The following is an 18,690-nucleotide window of genomic DNA, read 5'->3' as shown; positions in this document are numbered from 1 at the left end:
CAGCTCTTTGGTCTTCACCATAGTGGAGTTTGGAGTGTGACTGTTGAGGTTGTGGACAGGTGTCTTTTATACTGATAACAAGTTCAAACAGGTGCCATTACTACAGGTAATGAGTGGAGGACAGAGGAGCCTCTTAAAGAAGAAGTTACAGGTCTGTGAGAGCCAGAAATCTTGCATGTTTTTAGGTGACCATATACTTATTTTCCAATATAATTTGCAAAATAAATCTTGACAAATCAGACAAGGTGACTTTCTGGATTTGTTTTCTAATTTTGACTCTCGTAGTTGTGGTCTACCTATGATGTCAATTACAGGCATCTCTCATCTTTTTAAGTGGGATAACTTGCACAATTGGTGGTTGACTAAATACTTTTTTCTCCACTGTATATATACACTGCTCAAAAAAATAAAGGGAACATTAAAATCCCACGTCCTAGATATCACTGAATCAAATATTCCAGTTGTAAATCTTTATTCATTACATAGTGGAATGTGTTGAGAACAATGAAACCTAAAAATTATCAACGTAAATCACAACTAATATCCCACGGAGGTCTGGAGTTGGAATGATGCTCAAAATCAAAGTGGATAATGAAGTTACAGGCTGCTCCAACTTCAGTGGAAATGCCTCAAGACAAGGAAATGATGCTCAGTAGTGTGTGTGGACTCCACTTTCCTGTATGACCTCCCTACAATGCCTGGGCATGCTCCTGATGAAACGGCGGAAGGTCTCCTGAGGGATCTCCTCCCAGACCTGGACTAAAGCATCCGCCAAATTCTGGACAGTCTGTGGTGCAACGTGACGTTGGTGGATGGTGTGAGACATGATGTCCCAGATGTGTTCAATCGGATTCAGGTCTGGGTAATGGGTGGGCCAGTCCATAGATTCAATGCCTTCATCTTGCAGGAACTGCTGACACACTCCAGCCACATAAGGTCACCATGGGGTGCAGAGTGTATATTAATGAGAAAAAAATGAACTTTTTTGAATTTACCAAATGTCTGCAATGAAATAAAGAGTGAAAAATGTAAAGGGGTCTGAATACTTTCCGTACCCACTGTATATAGACACAAGTAAGCACTATATTGCTGTAACAGGGTTATCACACAGCAATACGACTAAATACAATATCTATGCAACATTCTATTACATACAGAGTTCATTGGTGTAAACATGTCAACAATCGCCCAACGAAAGATCAAAATGCTACCTATTCATTGGGTGATTGGATTGTTTATGGCAGAACAAAAATCATTGTTCTCAGCAACACATCGTCCAGTGGAAACTGCAGATGTGCTGCTGATAACATGATACTGTATGGGGATAGATTGATCTGCTAGTGATCATTTGTGCCCACCATTCTTCCTCAGCCGGTGTAAAGATGCCAGGAAACAAGCATCAAAGGACTTCTATATTGTCGATTGTGCTCATTGAACGGCCTAAAATAAGCGCGTGTACTGTAACTGCAACTGCAATGTTTGTGCTTGATGGTGCAATAAGTTAGCATTTTGGGCCCCACTTTGCCCAGGACCACACTTTGTCTAAAGCCACGTTCACACGTTCAGTATTTGGTCAGTATTTTACATCAGTATATATAAGCCAAAACCAGGAGTGGGGATTATATACAGAAGTGGTGACGTGTTTCTATTATATTTTTCCTCCGATTGTTCCACTCCTGGTTTTGGCTTACAAATACTGATCAAATTCTGAATGTGTGAACATGGCCATAAAGTACAAACCTTTCCATCACACTTATCCTCTGCGTTCCACTCCTGATTTTAAGGAGACCTCACTGCATGTGTTTTATAAATAGTTCTCTGTATAAATACGTAAAAAATGAAACAACACACACAATCTTCATGTTCTGATTCAGAAAGTCCTCCAGGAAAGTTTTGGAGGTGAAGCTCCTGACACATACTAATGAACGATTTGTTTTTATGCAGTAATGACAGGAAGGTCCTGACACAGGGATGATATGTCTTCAGTGGATATAGCCCTTTTCAGAAGGATGACCGATTCCTCAGTCTCATGTTCTTTGCTTAACAGCTTTGCCAACATTTGGAACACAGACCATACATTCAGAGCAGTGAAAGCTTGCCTGGGGAAGTACTTGCACAAGCGAGGCATTAAGTCTGCCCGTATAAAAACACACATTGATATTCTATTGCTTGGCCCTGTGAGACTGAGCACAACTTTCTAACTGCAATTTTCTTCTTACAGTCCATATTTAATAGATACAGAGTAAAACTATTGAGTAACTGTACCACAACAATCCTCGACATTGCACATGCTGAGAAATACTGTACACTCCGCATATCTTAAGAAGATTTATATGTCTAAAACCCTATCCAGATATGAAAGGGTTATACCTGTCTTCATAGGTGGGTGTTGTTTGACACAGCTTGTAAAAATAAGCACCTTTTAGCCATCCTTGAGATAATAACACTTTTCTTTTGCGCACAGCATATCGCCTAAGTAACCAACTACAGATGCTGCATAGCAGTGGTGGCCAAAAATGCACTGTACTTACAAGCTTTTTTTTATTAAGCTTGTAAGCACTACTTTTAAGTTGTCTGTGATTGCTGGAATACACAATTAGCTGGTAATCAAAGCCAGCTTCATTGCAGTTACGGCCGGGACAAGGTATTTTGGTGCTCTAGTCAAATGTTAAACCTAACGAACCCTCAATAAAGGAATCGGTCAGAGACTAAAGTAACAGGTCCCCTAACACCCCCTCCTTCCCTTTTGATGGTTTAAGCAACAAGCTCTGATGACTACCTTCACTGGAAATGTTATCTTTTTCACCCAAAAATACCGGCAAAAATAAAAAAAAAGTTATAAACTTTAGGGATGTTGGAATGATGCTCAAAATCAAAGTGAAAAATTAAGTTACAGGCTGATCCAACTTCAGTGGAAATGCCTCAAGACAAGGAAATGATGCTCAGTAGTGTGTGTGGCCTCCACGTGCCTATATGATTTCCCTACAATGCCTGGGCATGCTCCTGATGAGACGGCGGATGGTCTCCTGAGGGATCTCCTCCCAGACCTGGACTAAAGCATCCGCCAACTCCTGGATAGTCTCTGATGCAATGTGACGTTGGTGGATGGTGTGAGACATGATGTCCCAAATGTGTTCAATCGGATTCAGGTCTGGTTAAAGGGCGGGCCAGTCTATAGCTTCAATGCCTTCATCTTGCAGGAACTGCTGACACAGTCCAGCCACATGAGGTCTGGCATTGTCCTGTATTAGGAGGAATCCAGGGCCAACCGCACCAGCATATGGTCTCACAAGGGGTCTGAGGATCTCATCTCGGTACCTAATGGCAGTCAGGCTATCTCTGGTGAGCACATGGAGGGCTGCGCGGCCCTCCAAAGAAATGCCACCCCACACCATTACTGACCCACTGCCAAACCGGTCATGCTGAAGGATGTTACAGGCAGCAGATCGCTCTCCATGGCGTCTCCAGACTCGTCACATCTGTCACGTGTGCCCAGTGTGAACCTGCTTTCATCTGTGAAGAGCACAGGGCGCCAGTGGCGAATTTGACAATCCTGGTGTTCTATGACAAATGCAAAGCGTCCTACACAGTGTTGGGCTGTGAGCACAACCCCCATCTGTGGACGTCGGGCACTCAGACCTTCCTCATGGAGTCTGTTTCTAACCATTTATGCAGACACATGCACATTTGTGGCCTGCTGGAGGTCATTTTGCAGGGCTCTGGCAGTGCTCCTCCTGTTCTTCCTTGCACAAAGGCTGAGGTAGCGGCCCTGCTGCTGGCTTGTTGCCCTCCTACAGCCCCCTCCACGTCTCCTGGTGTACTGGCTTGTCTCCCGATAGCGCCTCCAGCCTCTGGACACTACGCTGACAGACACAGCAAACCTTGCCACAGCTCGCATTGATGTGCCATCCTGGATGAGCTGCACTACCTCAGCCACTTGGGTGGGTTTTAGAGTCCGTCTCATGCTACCACGAGTGTGAAAGCACAACCAATATTCAAAAGTGACCAAAACATCAGCCAGAAAGCATTGGTACTGAGATGTGGTCTGTGGTCCCCACCTGCGGAACCACTCCTTTATTGAGTGTGTCTTGATAATTGGCAATAATTTCCATCTGTTGTCTATTCTATTTGCACAACAGCATGTGAAATTGATTGTCAAACAGTGTTGCTTACTAAGTGTAGAACAACAAATGGCGGTTTGTAGAAGGAGCGCTAGCGGACGTCCCAATGAGGAGGATTAAGTGCGCAAGTCCCCGCAGCTCCAGCCGGATACCCCACAACGGGGGAGAAAAACTTGAAACAGGAACAGAATAGCCGGTCTCAGGAGCGCAAAAAGAGAACACAGACACCAGTTAGGGTAAACGCGTTTCAACGGCGTACGCCGTCTTCTTCAGGTGGATATTTATTAATGATATGCAAGGAAGCAGTATTTAACCTTACAAGGACAAATCACAGAGCAGTGGTAATTACATATGCAAATGTAACATACAAAAAATGGGCATGTATAATTTGTTACAACATTTTAGCAGCAAAGCAGCAATTATAACATACAGATAATGGGCATGTATCATTTGTTAAAAGATTATTGACCATATACCTGAGTATGTAACAGACCGTTTGAGTAGTTTAATAAAAAAAGAAAGCTTCTGGATTTTTAAGCTTGGTACACTGGCCCCTGAGGGTCTGAACCTCATGATTGAGAAAGTTACTAACTAGACGTCTATTTGTATTTTTTTCCTTATTTTTTATGATCATTTTTTATGCCGATTTTTAATTATTATTACTTTGGTGATTATTTTTATTTTGTATTCTTATTTTTTCTTTTTGTTTTTTATCAGGCAATTTGTTGCTGCTAAAATCTTGTAGCAAATGATACATGCCCACTATCTGTAAGTTATAATTGCTGCTTTGCTGCTAAAATGTTGTAATAAATGATACATGCCCATTTTTTGTATGTTACATTTGCATATGTAATTACCACTGCTCTGTGATTTGTCCTTGTAAGGTTAAATACTGCTTCCTTGCATATCATTAATAAATATCCACCTGAAGAAGACGGCGTACGCCGTTGAAATGCGTTGTGGTTTTACCCTAACTGGTGTCTGTGTTCTCTATTTGCGCTCCTGATACCGGCTATTCTGTTCCTGTTGCTTGCTTACTAAGTGGACAGTTTGATTTCACATAAGTTTGATTTACTTGGAGTTATATTCTGTTGTTTAATTGTTACCTTCATTTTTTTGAGCAGTGTATAATGGCTTGGTTTCAATTAAGGTGTCCAGCATTTGGCAGATATCCTAATGGAAGCTAAACAGACCCCATTATAGATAAAGGGATACCCATGATGGTTTTTACATCTGTCAGCACCATCAGTACTTGAATACAGCACCAGAACCATCATCAGTACATGAATACATTACCAGAACCTCCATCAGTACAAGGATACATCACGAGAACCACAGTCAGTAATAAATACAACACCAGCACCATGATCAGTATATGTATATGTCACCAGAACAACCATTAGTACATGAATATATCATTGGAACCACCATTAGTACAGCAATCAATTGTAATATCAAGTCAGGCCCATATACATTTGTGTCTCATGAACCTACAACTCTCAGTATGTCTTAAACAATGGTAAGGCCTGTTTCACACATCAGTTTTTAGCCGTTAGGCATAATTCGGCTAATTTTTTAACCCCTTCATGACCGTGGGATTTTTCGTTTTTCCGTGTTCATTTTTCACTCCCCTCCTTCCCAGAGCCATAACTTTTTTATTTGTCCATCAATTTGGCCATGTGAGGGCTTATTTTTTGCGGGACGAGTTGTACTTTTGAACTACATCATTGGTTTTACCATGTCATGTACTAGAAAACGGGAAAAAAATTCCAAGTGCGGTGAAATTGCAAAAAAAGTGCAATCCCACACTTGTTTTTTGCTTGGCTTTTTTGCTAGGTTTACTAAATGCTAAAACTGACCTGCCATTATGATTGTCCAGGTAATTACGAGTTCATAGACACCTAACATGACTAGGTTATTTTTTACCTAAGTGGTGAAAAAAAATTCCAAACTTTGCTTAAAAAAAAAAAAAAAAAAAAAAAAATTGCGCCATTTTCTGATACTCGTAGCGTCTCCATTTTTCATGATCTGAAGTCGGTTGAGGGCTTATTTTTTGCGTGCCGAGCTGGCATTTGTAATGATTCTAATTCGGTGCAGATACGTTCTTTTGATCGCCCGTTATTGCATTTTAATGCAATGTCGCAGCGACCAAAAAAACCTAATTCTGGCGTTTCGATTTTTTTTTCTCGTTACGCCGTTTAGCGATCAGGTTAATTTTTTTTATTTTATTGATATATCGGGCGATTCTGAACGTGGCGATACCAAATATGTGTAGATTTGAAATTTTTTTTATTGATTTATTTTGATTGTGGCGAAAGGGGGGTGATTTAAACTTTTATATTTTTTTTATTTTTTTCACATTTTTTTCACTTTTTTTTTTTACTTTTGCCATGCTTCAATAGCCTCCATGGGAGGCTAGAAGCAGGCACAGCACGATCGCCTCTGCTACATAGCAGCGATCTGCTGTTCGCTGCTATGTAGTAGAAAATCAGTTGTGCTGTGAGCACCGACCACAGGGTGGCGCTCACAGCTACCGGCGATCAGTAACCATAGAGGTCTCAAGGACCTCTATGGTTACCATTCAGAAGCATCGCCGACCTCCGATCATGTGACGGGGGTCGGCGATGCCGTCATTTCCGGCCGCCCGGCCGGATGCGGTAGTTAAATGCCAATGTCTGCGTTTGACAGCGGCATGTAACTAGTTAATAGGTGCGGGCAGATCGCGATTCTGCCCGCGCCTATTGCGGGCACTTGTCAGCTGTTCAAAACAGCTGACATGTCCCGGCTTTGATGCGGGCTCACCGCGGAGCCCTGCATCAAAGCAGGGGAGCTGACATCGGACGTACTATCCTGTCCGATGTCAGTAAGGGGTTAAAAAAACGGATCCGTTGCAAATTGTGAAAAACTGTGATGCAACGGATCCGTTTTCTGCTGGATCCGATTTTTTTTTGTTTTTAACCTGGGGATAGAGTTTGGACTTCCTGTTCCGGGGAGGGGAGAGAGAGAGAGAAAGAAAGAGAATAAACAGTTAAGTTGATTACTTCCTCCTTGCTTTTATCTGCATGTTGCATCCCGTGACCTGTTTACATGCCCACAGTCATCCTCTCTTGTAATGTCACCACAAACAGCCCCTCATAATATCCCCACATCCCAGTATAATGCACCTCCATAATCCTCCATATAGTATAAGGCAGCCCATAGTCCTCCATACACTATAATGAACAAACCCGCATAGTATACTCCAGTCTCCATAGTCCTCCATATAGTGTACTGCACTCCCCATAGTCCTCTATATAGTATAATGCATGACGCATTACCCATAGTCATTCACACAGTATAATGCACCCCCCATAGTCCTCCATATAGTATAATGCACCCTGTAGTTATCTATATAGTATAATGCACTCCCCATAGTCCTCCATACAGTATTCTGGCCCCCACAATGGTCACTGATTTTAAAAAAAATATACAATGCTCACCTCTCCTCCTAGTTCATATAGTAACGTCACGGCACCCACTGCGCTGAGACATCAGACTTCTAGGAAGAAGGATATGAGAGGTAGCATCAGCTGATGCTCTCTTTCATCATTGCTTTCAACAGTATCAGCCTCCAGGATGGCTGGTACCAGGCTCCCCCCACTGCCGGCTCATGGGCCCCATAGCGGCCGCGTGGCCTGCTGACATTGGTGGTACGCCACTGGTGAAGATGGAGTGACGGCCGGAGCGCAAGCATAGAGAGGGGTTAGCAGTGTCAGTTACTGACACTACTCCCCTGTGTGCCTGTGCCCTGGCCGTTACTGTGCTGAATGCCTGCAGTTGGAGGAAGGGGCCGGGCAGCCGCAGGCATTAACCATGTCATTTTTTCCCCAAAGTGCGTCACCCTAAGGCAGGAGGTCGCGTCCTAGGGTGGTGCCTACCCTGCTTACCCCTTGTCTCGGCCCTGATTGCAGTGCTTATGAGCTAGGCAGCATTGGTGGTCGCTCTCCTGGGTAACAGACTGTAAACAAAAAACAGTTACGGTAATTACAAAAAAGTGCTTTGGTTTTACAAGCAATATCCAACATCATATATTACACTTTTTCAATGTTCTGTTTGGGATACTTTGATAAAGGACAAAAAATACAAATATATCCATAAAGTCATGGCCAAAAGTGTTGGCACCCTTGAAATTGTTCCAGAAAATGAAGCATTTCTCCCAGAAAATTATTGCAATTACATATGTTTTGTTATGTACATGTTTAATTTCTTTGTGTGTTTTGGAACAACAAAAAGAAAAAAAGGGCAAATTGAACATCATTTCACATAAAACTTTAACAATGATTCTGACAAAATTGTTGGCACCTGTCAAGTGTGGGTAAACAACTTTGTTTCAAGCATGTGATGCTCATTCAAACTCACCTGTGGCAAGTAACAGGTGTGGGCAATATGAAAATCACATCTGAAACCAGATAAAAAGGGGAAAAGTTGACTTTATCTTTGCATTGTGTGTGCTACACTAAGCATGGGGAACAGAAAGAGGAGAAGAGAACTGTCTAAGGGCTTAAGTAACAACATTGGTGAAAATATCAACAATCTCAGGGTTACAAGTCCATTTCCAGAGATCTTGATGTTCATTTGTCCACGGTGAGCAACATAATCAAGAACTTTACAACCCATGGCACTGTAGCTGATCCCTCTGGATGTGGACGGCAGAGATAAATTGATGAAAGGTTGTAATGCAGAATAGTCAGGATGGTGGATAAGCAGGCTCAATCAAGTTCTAAAGAAATTCAAACTGTCCTGCTGGCTCAGGGTGTATCATTGTCAGCACGAACTATCCATCAACAAAAATTACTTACAAAAGTGAAGGTTCTTAGCGTATAAATTGGCCAATTGATGTAGACCATCACTTGCGGCAAGGTGACACTTCTCTGATGGGTCCTATCACTTTTGTAAGTAATTTTTTTTTCTTACTTTTTATTACCGTTTGCTCAGCAATTATGATAGATTTTGTGTTCGCATATACTGTATATTGGTCTCTACAGAGTGCTGCTGCGTTCCTCCCTTTTGCAGCAGGCACCTGTTCACACTATATGGAGGTGCTGGTCAGGTTTTTTGTTCTATGCAGTTATCCATTGGAGGTTGTTACTGCCTCCTTTCTGACTCTGCACCCCACCCATCAGCCCAAGGGTGTTTGTAATCAGCTCTGATTCCTACCAGCCTACTTAAATGTGCAGGTTTGTAACCCAGGAGAGGCATGTTTGCCCATTCACACTGTAGACTTATAGCACAAGAGAGGCATGTTTTAGATGATATGACCCATCAGAGGAGTGTCACCTTGTCGCGGTTGATGGGCTCACATGAATTGGCCAATTTATGTGCTAAGAACCTTCACTTTTGTAAGTAATTTTTATTTTATTTTTTTTACTTTTTATTATAGTTTACTCAGCAATTAAGACAGATTTTGTGTTCGCATATATATTGGTCTCTACGGAGTGCTACTGCGTTCCTCCTTTTTGCAAGTTGTATAATAAAACATGTGTAATTGCAATCATTTTCTGGGAGAAACAATTCCTTTTCTGGAACAATTTCAAGGGTGCCAACGCTTTCAGCAATGACTGTATAATGAATGACAATAAATTACAACTAAATTATTTGCATTTGCTTTAGTCTAAATTGTGTTAAGAAAAAGTTATTGTAGAAAACAAATACTATGGTAGAAAAAAAAAGATTTTCCCTAAATACTCAAGATATTTAGAGGTTATGTGCAGTGCAATATCTGTAGAACTTGGAGGAAAAGAACAAATGAAACCAGCAAAACAATATCTAGATAACATTTTAGACCCAAATGTTTTCACATTGTTTTATTGACTTTTCCATACATTTAGAGGCCTCATTCTTCCCATATTGTGATATCAATGAGCCAATCAAAAACAGCACGATAGGCCAACTATGGCATCAAAAATATTAGAATAGCAAAGCTTCAATATAGTTTTAAACCATCATTATTGACAACAGTTAAATATGTATTACAAAGTAAACAAAGATTTGTCCATAACTGTAGAAAAAAAGTCGCTAACCGCATATCCAAATATTATACATTGATCTACTGCATCTATGAAAACTGATCAAGATATTTTTAATTTACATTTTGATCAAAACGTGTGAGCCCACTGTCACATGACATTGAGCCTCTTAGTGAGTCTCTACCATATTAGCTCTGTGTGATGACCACTTCTGCTGGACCACCACATCAGCGAGGGAGTGACCTAGAAATCCTATAGCACCTATGCTGCTATAGGCAAATGGGTCTGGGCCTCACCCTACAGACACAGCACCAATGGAAGCCACACAGTACTAACACCAAGTGATCAGATCTAAAAAAAAATTAATCTTCCATGTGGTCTGAGAGGAAAACTTGAGAACAAAATAGGCCGGACTTTTTTGGCAGGTTACTGCTAATTAAAAAACACAATGGGTGGAATGCTGGTATCAAGGAAAACAAATGAGGGGCCAGACAATGCAATATGCCATAACTGTAAAATAAAAGACATGGTCCGCACATCCAAATATTATATGCTCTGGCTAAGCTAATGTTTTTATCACTAACACGAGATTCTTAGTTATCATTAGTTACAATTTTTCTGCCAGTTGTATATTATTATAGTTGACTTGTAGGGTCCATAGGCATCCAGTCACCATGCCCCTCCTCCTCCCTAGATTCCAGCTGCCTGCCTCACCTTCCATCTGACACATGAGGAATTTGTAACTTTTTCTCAGTCCCTTGCAGCCCATACACAAGACAAGAAATCTCAGCAAAGATGAGCTGGAAACAGGTTTTATTCTTGGCAGTTGCAACAACACTGGTGCTTCTTGCAGGTAAAAACCATCTCCTAAATCTAGAGTCTGGAGGGTCTGAAACTTTGTGTGGTATTGTCTCATATGAGAGGCTACCTGACATGTTGTATGTCGCTCCCACATATGAGAGGCTACCTGACATGTTGTATGTCGCTCCCACATATGAGAGGCTACCTGACATGTTGTATGTCGCTCCCACATATGAGGGTATGTTATTTGTCACATCTAACAGCTTACCTGATATACTGGGAGATATTAGGGTTTATCAGGCTCATTGTGTAATTTACCCACATATTAGGGGTCTGTCTAATATATTCAGTAGTGTTCATGTATGTGACACCTTATACAGTATGTGGGGTTCCTACATACGAGGGGTCTATATGATACAGTGTGTGGGGTTCCTACATATGAGGGGTCTATATGATACAGTGTGTGGGGTTCCTACATGAGGGGTCTGTCTAATATATTCAGTAGTGTTTCTGTATGTGACACCTTATACAGTATGTGGGGTTCCTACATACGAGGGGTCTATATGATATGGTGTGTGGAGTTCCTACATATGAGGGGTCTGTCTGATACAGTATCTGGGGTTCCTACATTTGAAGGGTCTGTCTGATACAGTATGTGGGGTTCCTACATTTGAGGGGTCTGTCTGATACAGTATATGGGGTTCCTACATATGAGGGGTCTGTCTGATACAGTATGTGAGGTTCCTACATTTGAGGGGTCTGTCTGATACAGTATGTGGGTTTCCTACATATGAGGGGTCTGTCTGATACAGTATGTGGGGTTCCTATATTCGAGGGGTCTGTCTGATACAGTATGTGGGGTTCCTACATATGAGGGGTCTGTCTGATACAGTATGTGGGGTTCCTATATTCGAGGGGTCTGTCTGATACAGTATGTGGGGTTCCTATATTCGAGGGGTCTGTCTGATACAGTATGTGGGGTTCCTACATATGAGGGGTCTGTCTAATATATTCAGTAGTGTTTCTGTATGTGACACCTTATACAGTATGTGGGGTTCCTACATACGAGGGGTCTATATGATACAGTGTGTGGGGTTCCTACATATGAGGGGTCTGTCTGATACAGTATCTGGGGTTCCTACATTTGAAGGGTCTCTCTGATACAGTATATGGGGTTCCTACATATGAGGGGTCTGTCTCATACAGTATGTGGGGTTCCTACATATGAGGGGTCTGGCTGATACAGTATGTGGGGTTCCTACATATGGCGGGTCTGCCTGATACAGTATGTGGGGTTCCTACATGGGGGTCTGTCTGATACAGTATGTGGGGTTCCTACATATGAGGGGTCTGGCTGATACAGTGTGTGATATGTCTCTCTGACACACTGTGGCATTCCCACGCATAAGGGGTTTTATTGTGTTACCTTCGTACATATGAGGTGTCCATGAAATCTAAATTCCAGTTACCGTACTTACTATAGTTTATATCACATATGAAAGAATACGCTAGATGCATTAGTGAATAATAATAATAATATCTAATTTATGAGATCTTTATTTAAACAAACTTACTGCTAAAAAGTTTTAGGTTTATGTGCTAATAACCACAGTAAGTATTTCACGTATATATTATGGATGACATGAGTAGCAGATGTCTATGGGATTATAACATCTCCATTATTACTTTATTTCTTATACCATAAGTATAATCTTAGTGTAGATTCACATGAACAGTCATTTACCCCCTGACATGGATTTAACCCCTAATAATTTTGCCAAAATACTGCGGCAAATCGAGATTACAGCCTGTGTGAATCCACCCTGAGAGTGGACTACATCTTCATAAAGCGCAGTACATGAACTTCTTGATTGTTCAACTTGTTAGTCGGTTTCATATGAACTTCCAGTTATGTCTCATGCTTGATTGCCCTCTAATTTCCTACTCTCTAGTTTTCCATGTGAGTGAAGGTGCTGCTGTAAGAAACAGCGATGATGGGGCAGCAGACAGGAAAGAAAGTAAGTAACATTCACATACATACTGTTTAGAATGCAACATACACTAAAAAAATAAAAGTCACCCAAATTCACAAAAATCCTATTCAGACTACTAGATACTGAAGATGGAAACAAGTGAATGATTTCGCCATTTTAGTAACTTAGTAAGCCGTTCTAGCTCTGAATATAAACCGTAAAAGCCACTAAAGTGCACTTCATCCATCCATCCACAGGCTTGAAGAAGATTTTCATGCAGGAATCTGAGGCCTCCAACTTCTTCAAGAAACGTGGCAAGAGATCAACTAAGTCCCAGGATGAAATAAATGGTGAGGGTGTTTGCTTTTGATCCATGTTTATTTGTCTGCTTTCTGGTTTCCTTGAAATTGGTCGGGTTTCCTGGGGTCACCATAAAGGACTGAATTTGTTTGCTGCCACAGGATTATAACTGAATCTGGTTTAGGAGATTTTATTCTAATACTGATAACTAAATGCTGTAAATGTTTACGACTGTAAGCCTCTCAGGTTTAGCTGTATTATTTTCTGTTAATGAGTTTAGATTTATTTCGTACAGCCCACTGATCCTGATACGTAGGGACAAGTGATAGCATAATATATGCCTAGGCTTCATTCACACAGCAGATCCATGTATATGGAGGTACAGTGACCCACAGCGTCCCAGCTGCATTATGGTGGCTCAATAAACAGGAAGGAGATGCTTCTAGGGAAGAAGAAGAAGACCTCGGTAGTACAGCACCAGTGGCACAATTTTATTCCTATTGATTGATGTGGCACCTGAATTTGGAGGGATACAAAGGATGGGAACAGACCCTGTTATTATGGAATGCTGATTGATATATTACTTATAACCAGGGCCTGCGTTAGGGGAGAACATGGGCAATATTTTGCTGTTAATAGCGGCAGACCACGCGCCCGCTATGGGGTCCGTGAGTCAAGGGGCCTGGACTCGCTCGTCATCACGCATTCAACTGTATTGGCATACAGTTGAAAGCAATGATGGAGTAGGACAGCTGTCCACTCCCTCCCCCATCATTCTCTCTAAGCGTCTGACATCTCAGCCAGTGGGTGCGATGATGTCACGCTGTGTCGGGCCGTGGAGCTGCTGAGGAGACATGCTGTGGAGACCAGAACAAAGGGGAACAGAAAGAGGTGCGTATGTGTGTGTATATATTATATATATATATATATATACACATTTTTAAAATTAGTGAGAACTATGGGGGCTGCATTATACTCTATAAAGGACTATGAGGGTGCATGAAACTGTATGGAAGACTATGGGGTGTGCATTATATTCTATGAAGAACTATGGGGGTGCAAAAGACTATATTGAGGAATATGAGGTGCATTATACTATATGGATGACTATGGGGGTGCATTATACTGTATGGAGGACTATGGAGTGTGCATTATAGTATATGGAGGACTGTACGGGGTGCAGTATACTATCTGGAGGATTATGGGAATTTCATTATTCAATTTGGAGGACTATGGAGTGAATTATACTATATGGAGCACTATGGGGAGTGGATTATACCATATGGAGTACTATGGGGAGTGTATTATACTATTTAAAGGACTATGGGGCCCATTATACTATGTGGAGGACTATGGGGTGTGCATTATACTATATGGAGGACTATGCTGGTTACATTATACTATGTGGAAGGCAATGTAGGGACCATTATAATAAATGGAGGGCTATGTTGGGGCCACTATACTATATGTGAGCAATTATAGAGTGTGAAGGTTTCTGTGGGGTTCACCATGCTGTTTGGAGGCCATTATACTGTTTGTAGGGCTGTTTGAAAGCCAATCATACTGTTTGAAGATCTCTGCAGGGTCCATTATACTATATCTTTGTATGCATGTGCTCCATCCGTGCATGTGTCGGTATGTCTGTGCTCCGTGTATGCATGCATTTGTATGTAGGTGCTCTTTATACATGTATGTGTGTGCTCCCTGTACGTATGTGCTCCCGGTATACATGTATATGTATGTATGTGCACGTGTGCTATGTGTATATATGTGTGCGTCACACACTGTGTGTTTAATTTAAACGATCAAGGGGATCTCAGTCCAAGTATAGTCAAGTCCTCAGAAAAACGGAGTAGTGAAAAGATTAATCCGAGAACATGGAGAATCAGAGTTAATTTTATTCAGAAAAAACAACCAGTCATACAGGATGTCTGCCAACGTTTCGGCCACAGGCCTTTGTCAAGGCAATTATCTAAAAATAATAATATAACATAATTGGATACAGATATTAATAGACATATCTATTACGTACACCGGTTGTATCGCACACGCAGAAAATATCAAACCAAACAATCATGAGGGCAATATAAACACAGGGTAAGGGCGTGTCCTAAAAGTGTAAAAAACAGGAAAATGCAACAATCCAGTATGTAGCTTGCTGGAAAAAAAGGATAACAATATAAGGAAAAATTATAGACTCAAAACATCCATGGTCCAAGAGAAACAAAGGAGGGAAGAAAGCGATCCCACATCCATGGTAACCGAGGTGTATACTAATAAGACTGGACAAGCACCAATCTGTAAATAGTGAGACAGAAGAGGTAAAAAAAGATTACCTGTATGATGGTGGCAGAAAGGCTATAAAGGATACAATAAAAAAAGAAGAAATAGCATAGGAATAAGTATCATTATAACAAGAACCACAAATCAATAGGAAAAGATGGGATATAAGAGAACGCTAGTAGTTACCTGATAAATAGGAGCACAGGATACGGGCACTGCCGTTGGAGGGGCTGTGTGTAACAGGAAGCACAAGGTGCTCATTATAAGGGCAAAATGATCTAAAGACCCGGACCATCTTGTGCTGATCCTATTATGGACGAGTACGTCCCTGCTCGCTTGCGCACTTATCCTTTTATGATTTTCTGCCCCACTTCCGTCGGCTCAGTTGTACTGCGCTTGCGGTCTTCCTTGCTCCTTCATGTTAGCGCCGTTTTGCGGCGCTTTTTACTTCCGGGTCTTTAGATCATTTTGCCCTTATAATGAGCACCTTGTGCTTCCTGTTACACACAGCCCCTCCAACGGCAGTGCCCGTATCCTGTGCTCCTATTTATCAGGTAACTACTAGCGTTCTCTTATATCCCATCTTTTCCTATTGATTTGTGGTTCTTGTTATAATGATACTTATTCCTATGCTATTTCTTCTTTTTTTATTGTATCCTTTATAGCCTTTCTGCCACCATCATACAGGTAATCTTTTTTTACCTCTTCTGTCTCACTATTTACAGATTGGTGCTTGTCCAGTCTTATTAGTATACACCTCGGTTACCATGGATGTGGGATCGCTTTCTTCCCTCCTTTGTTTCTCTTGGACCATGGATGTTTTGAGTCTATAATTTTTCCTTATATTGTTATCCTTTTTTTCCAGCAAGCTACATACTGGATTGTTGCATTTTCCTGTTTTTTCCTGTTTTTTACACTTTTAGGACACGCCCTTACCCTGTGTTTATATTGCCCTCATGATTGTTTGGTTTGATATTTTCTGCGTGTGCTATACAACCGGTGTACGTAATAGATATGTCTATTAATATCTGTATCCAATTATGTTATATTATTATTTTTAGATAATTGCCTTGACAAAGGCCTGTGGCCGAAACGTTGGCAGACATCCTGTATGACTGGTTGTTTTTTCTGAATAAAATTAACTCTGATTCTCCATGTTCTCGGATTAATCTTTTCACACTGTGTTTAGCATCCCCATTTATAAATACCAGTAGCACAGACGGGAGTCCATAGGTGTAAGCATCAGCATTTGCCCAATGAATGAGAAAAATGCTGCCTATTCATTGGGTGATTGGATTGTTTATGCTGGAACAGAAATTGTCCTCAGCAGCACATCGCCGGTGTAAATAGCAGAAGTGCTGCTGATAACATGATACTGTGAGGGGACAGATTGATCTAATGGTGATTGTCCTGTGCCCATCCTTCTTCCTCAGCCGGTGTAAAGAGGCCGGGAAACAAGCACCGAAGGACTTCTATATTGTCGATCACACTCATTTAATGACCTGAACTCAGTGCATGTGAATGCAACCAAAATGTTTGTGTGATAGCGCGATATGTGAGCATTTGGGGCCCCACATTGTATAAAACCGGACCTGCTTATAACTTGAGCAACACATGCGTTTACTCAATTTTCTTATTTAATTAGCAATATTTCAGGAAATATTAACATCTTCTCACAGTTTATTTATCCATGTTGTGAATGACCCTCTACGCACACAGACTTTTTTCCTTAACGGTCAGGTATTCCACCTCTGGGGCTGTTTTCATTACTCTGTACAATGAAGGACTCTTTGCTTTCACAGTATCCTGCACTGAACGGAGCGGCTGAAAGTGTCTGGTATGTGCTGGGCAGCACCAGGCAGCTGCAGGAGGTGCAGGGCAGCATGGAGAAAAGAGTGAAGCTTCTAGTATTCTCACCTCCAGCTCACGTTACTCTGGTCCCATAGGGACAGCTTGCTGGAGACGACTAGCCACATTTTCTGTTCTCCAGCGGACATTGGAGAGGACCTTTTTTTTAAACAATGTTTTTAGGCTCCTTTCACACTACGTTTTTTGTTTTGCCCTAGATGTATCCATTAGAATCAGAAATATGTGCTCAAACCGATGTTACTTACATAGAATAGAATGGGCGAGACGGAGGTCAGATGAGTATCCATTTGGCATCTCTTTGTACATATATCTGCTTGAATACGTGTTTTTTTTAAAGAATTAACATAATATAATCTGCTTTGGTTTTAACCCTAAATGTGACCTGTCACCTAATTCATGTTGCCTTGTCACTCCAGCAGTATAACCATTGTTTTAAGTTTTATTTCATAAACCAATAGTACAATTTTGTAATGTTTGTCATCCGAGAAATCTGCTTCTTTCTGCACCAGAACTGATCGTTCATTTTGACAATTCTCAATCCCTGGGTAAAATCTGTATGCAGTGAAGACTGACTGTTACATAACCGAGATGGTAGCTATTGGTAAGAACCTGTCATCTTCTATGTAGAGGGGAGAGGAGGAGGGAGGAGCTAGAGGCTGAGCTCCTCCCTCCTCTATCTACATAGAATCTTCTAAAAACCAACTGTCCTGTCCTATCTCAGTAATGTAAAATTCTGTCTTCACAGAATACAGATTTTACTCAGGAATTGAGAAATTTGAAAGTGAAAGATCAGTTCAGCAAGAGAAAGAAGCAGATTTAGCTCATAAAATATGTTACAAAGTTTCTTATTTTCAAATGTATCTTTGCTAAAATAAAATGAAAACAACGGTTATTGTTTAAGAAAAAATATGCCTTAATGATCCGGCCAGGGACCACAGGCAGAGATGTATCTTGTCTATTGCCACCACTGGCGAACTTCTCCCAAAGCTGCAGCTGATTGATAGGTCTTTCACTTTAAAAAAACAAAATGGAAGCTAGCCATATTAATTTTTTTTTTTTTTTTTAAAGAGTAATGTCTATTGAAAAAAGGTAGGCAAGCATATTGGCTGATATTTGCATGTCTGCTTTGTGATACGTTTGTTTTTCTCTAAAAGGCAATCACATGATCTCCTATCCCTCCCCTCTCAAAAAGAATTCAAACAGATGCAACGTGTATGTTACAAATATGAAATGCATCCATTTGTATCAGTTCCACAATAAATAACTGTTATAGTGAGGACAGCCACCAATCCTCAGGTCCACATCACATACAAGATACAGGACTTAAAACAAGGGGGT

The 18,690-nt window shown here is 41.2% G+C and overlaps 1 protein-coding gene across 4 annotated transcripts in view; it reads left to right on the top strand.

The window, feature by feature from the left end:
- Positions 1-18,690, top strand: part of UCMA (upper zone of growth plate and cartilage matrix associated) — a 49,116-nt gene that overhangs the window by 21,202 nt on the left and 9,224 nt on the right. The window contains exons 1-4 of one of the 4 annotated variants that reach the window (XM_077261039.1): positions 7,904-8,140; positions 10,881-10,979; positions 12,880-12,945; positions 13,158-13,250. In XM_077261039.1, the coding sequence (XP_077117154.1) occupies positions 10,922-10,979; positions 12,880-12,945; positions 13,158-13,250 (217 nt within the window). In that variant the 5' untranslated portion in view covers positions 7,904-8,140; positions 10,881-10,921. Of the gene's footprint in view, positions 1-7,903; positions 8,141-9,437; positions 9,500-10,820; positions 10,980-12,879; positions 12,946-13,157; positions 13,251-18,690 lie in introns of those variants that run through there. The other 3 variants (XM_077261036.1, XM_077261038.1, XM_077261037.1) reach the window with 3 other exon arrangements.

The sequence above is a fragment of the Ranitomeya variabilis genome, chromosome 5 (genome assembly GCF_051348905.1).
Source record: "Ranitomeya variabilis isolate aRanVar5 chromosome 5, aRanVar5.hap1, whole genome shotgun sequence".
NCBI classification, from domain to species: domain Eukaryota; kingdom Metazoa; phylum Chordata; class Amphibia; order Anura; family Dendrobatidae; genus Ranitomeya; species Ranitomeya variabilis.
Note: the sequence above shows the minus strand (reverse complement) of the source record. Positions and strands in the feature narration are given on the sequence as shown.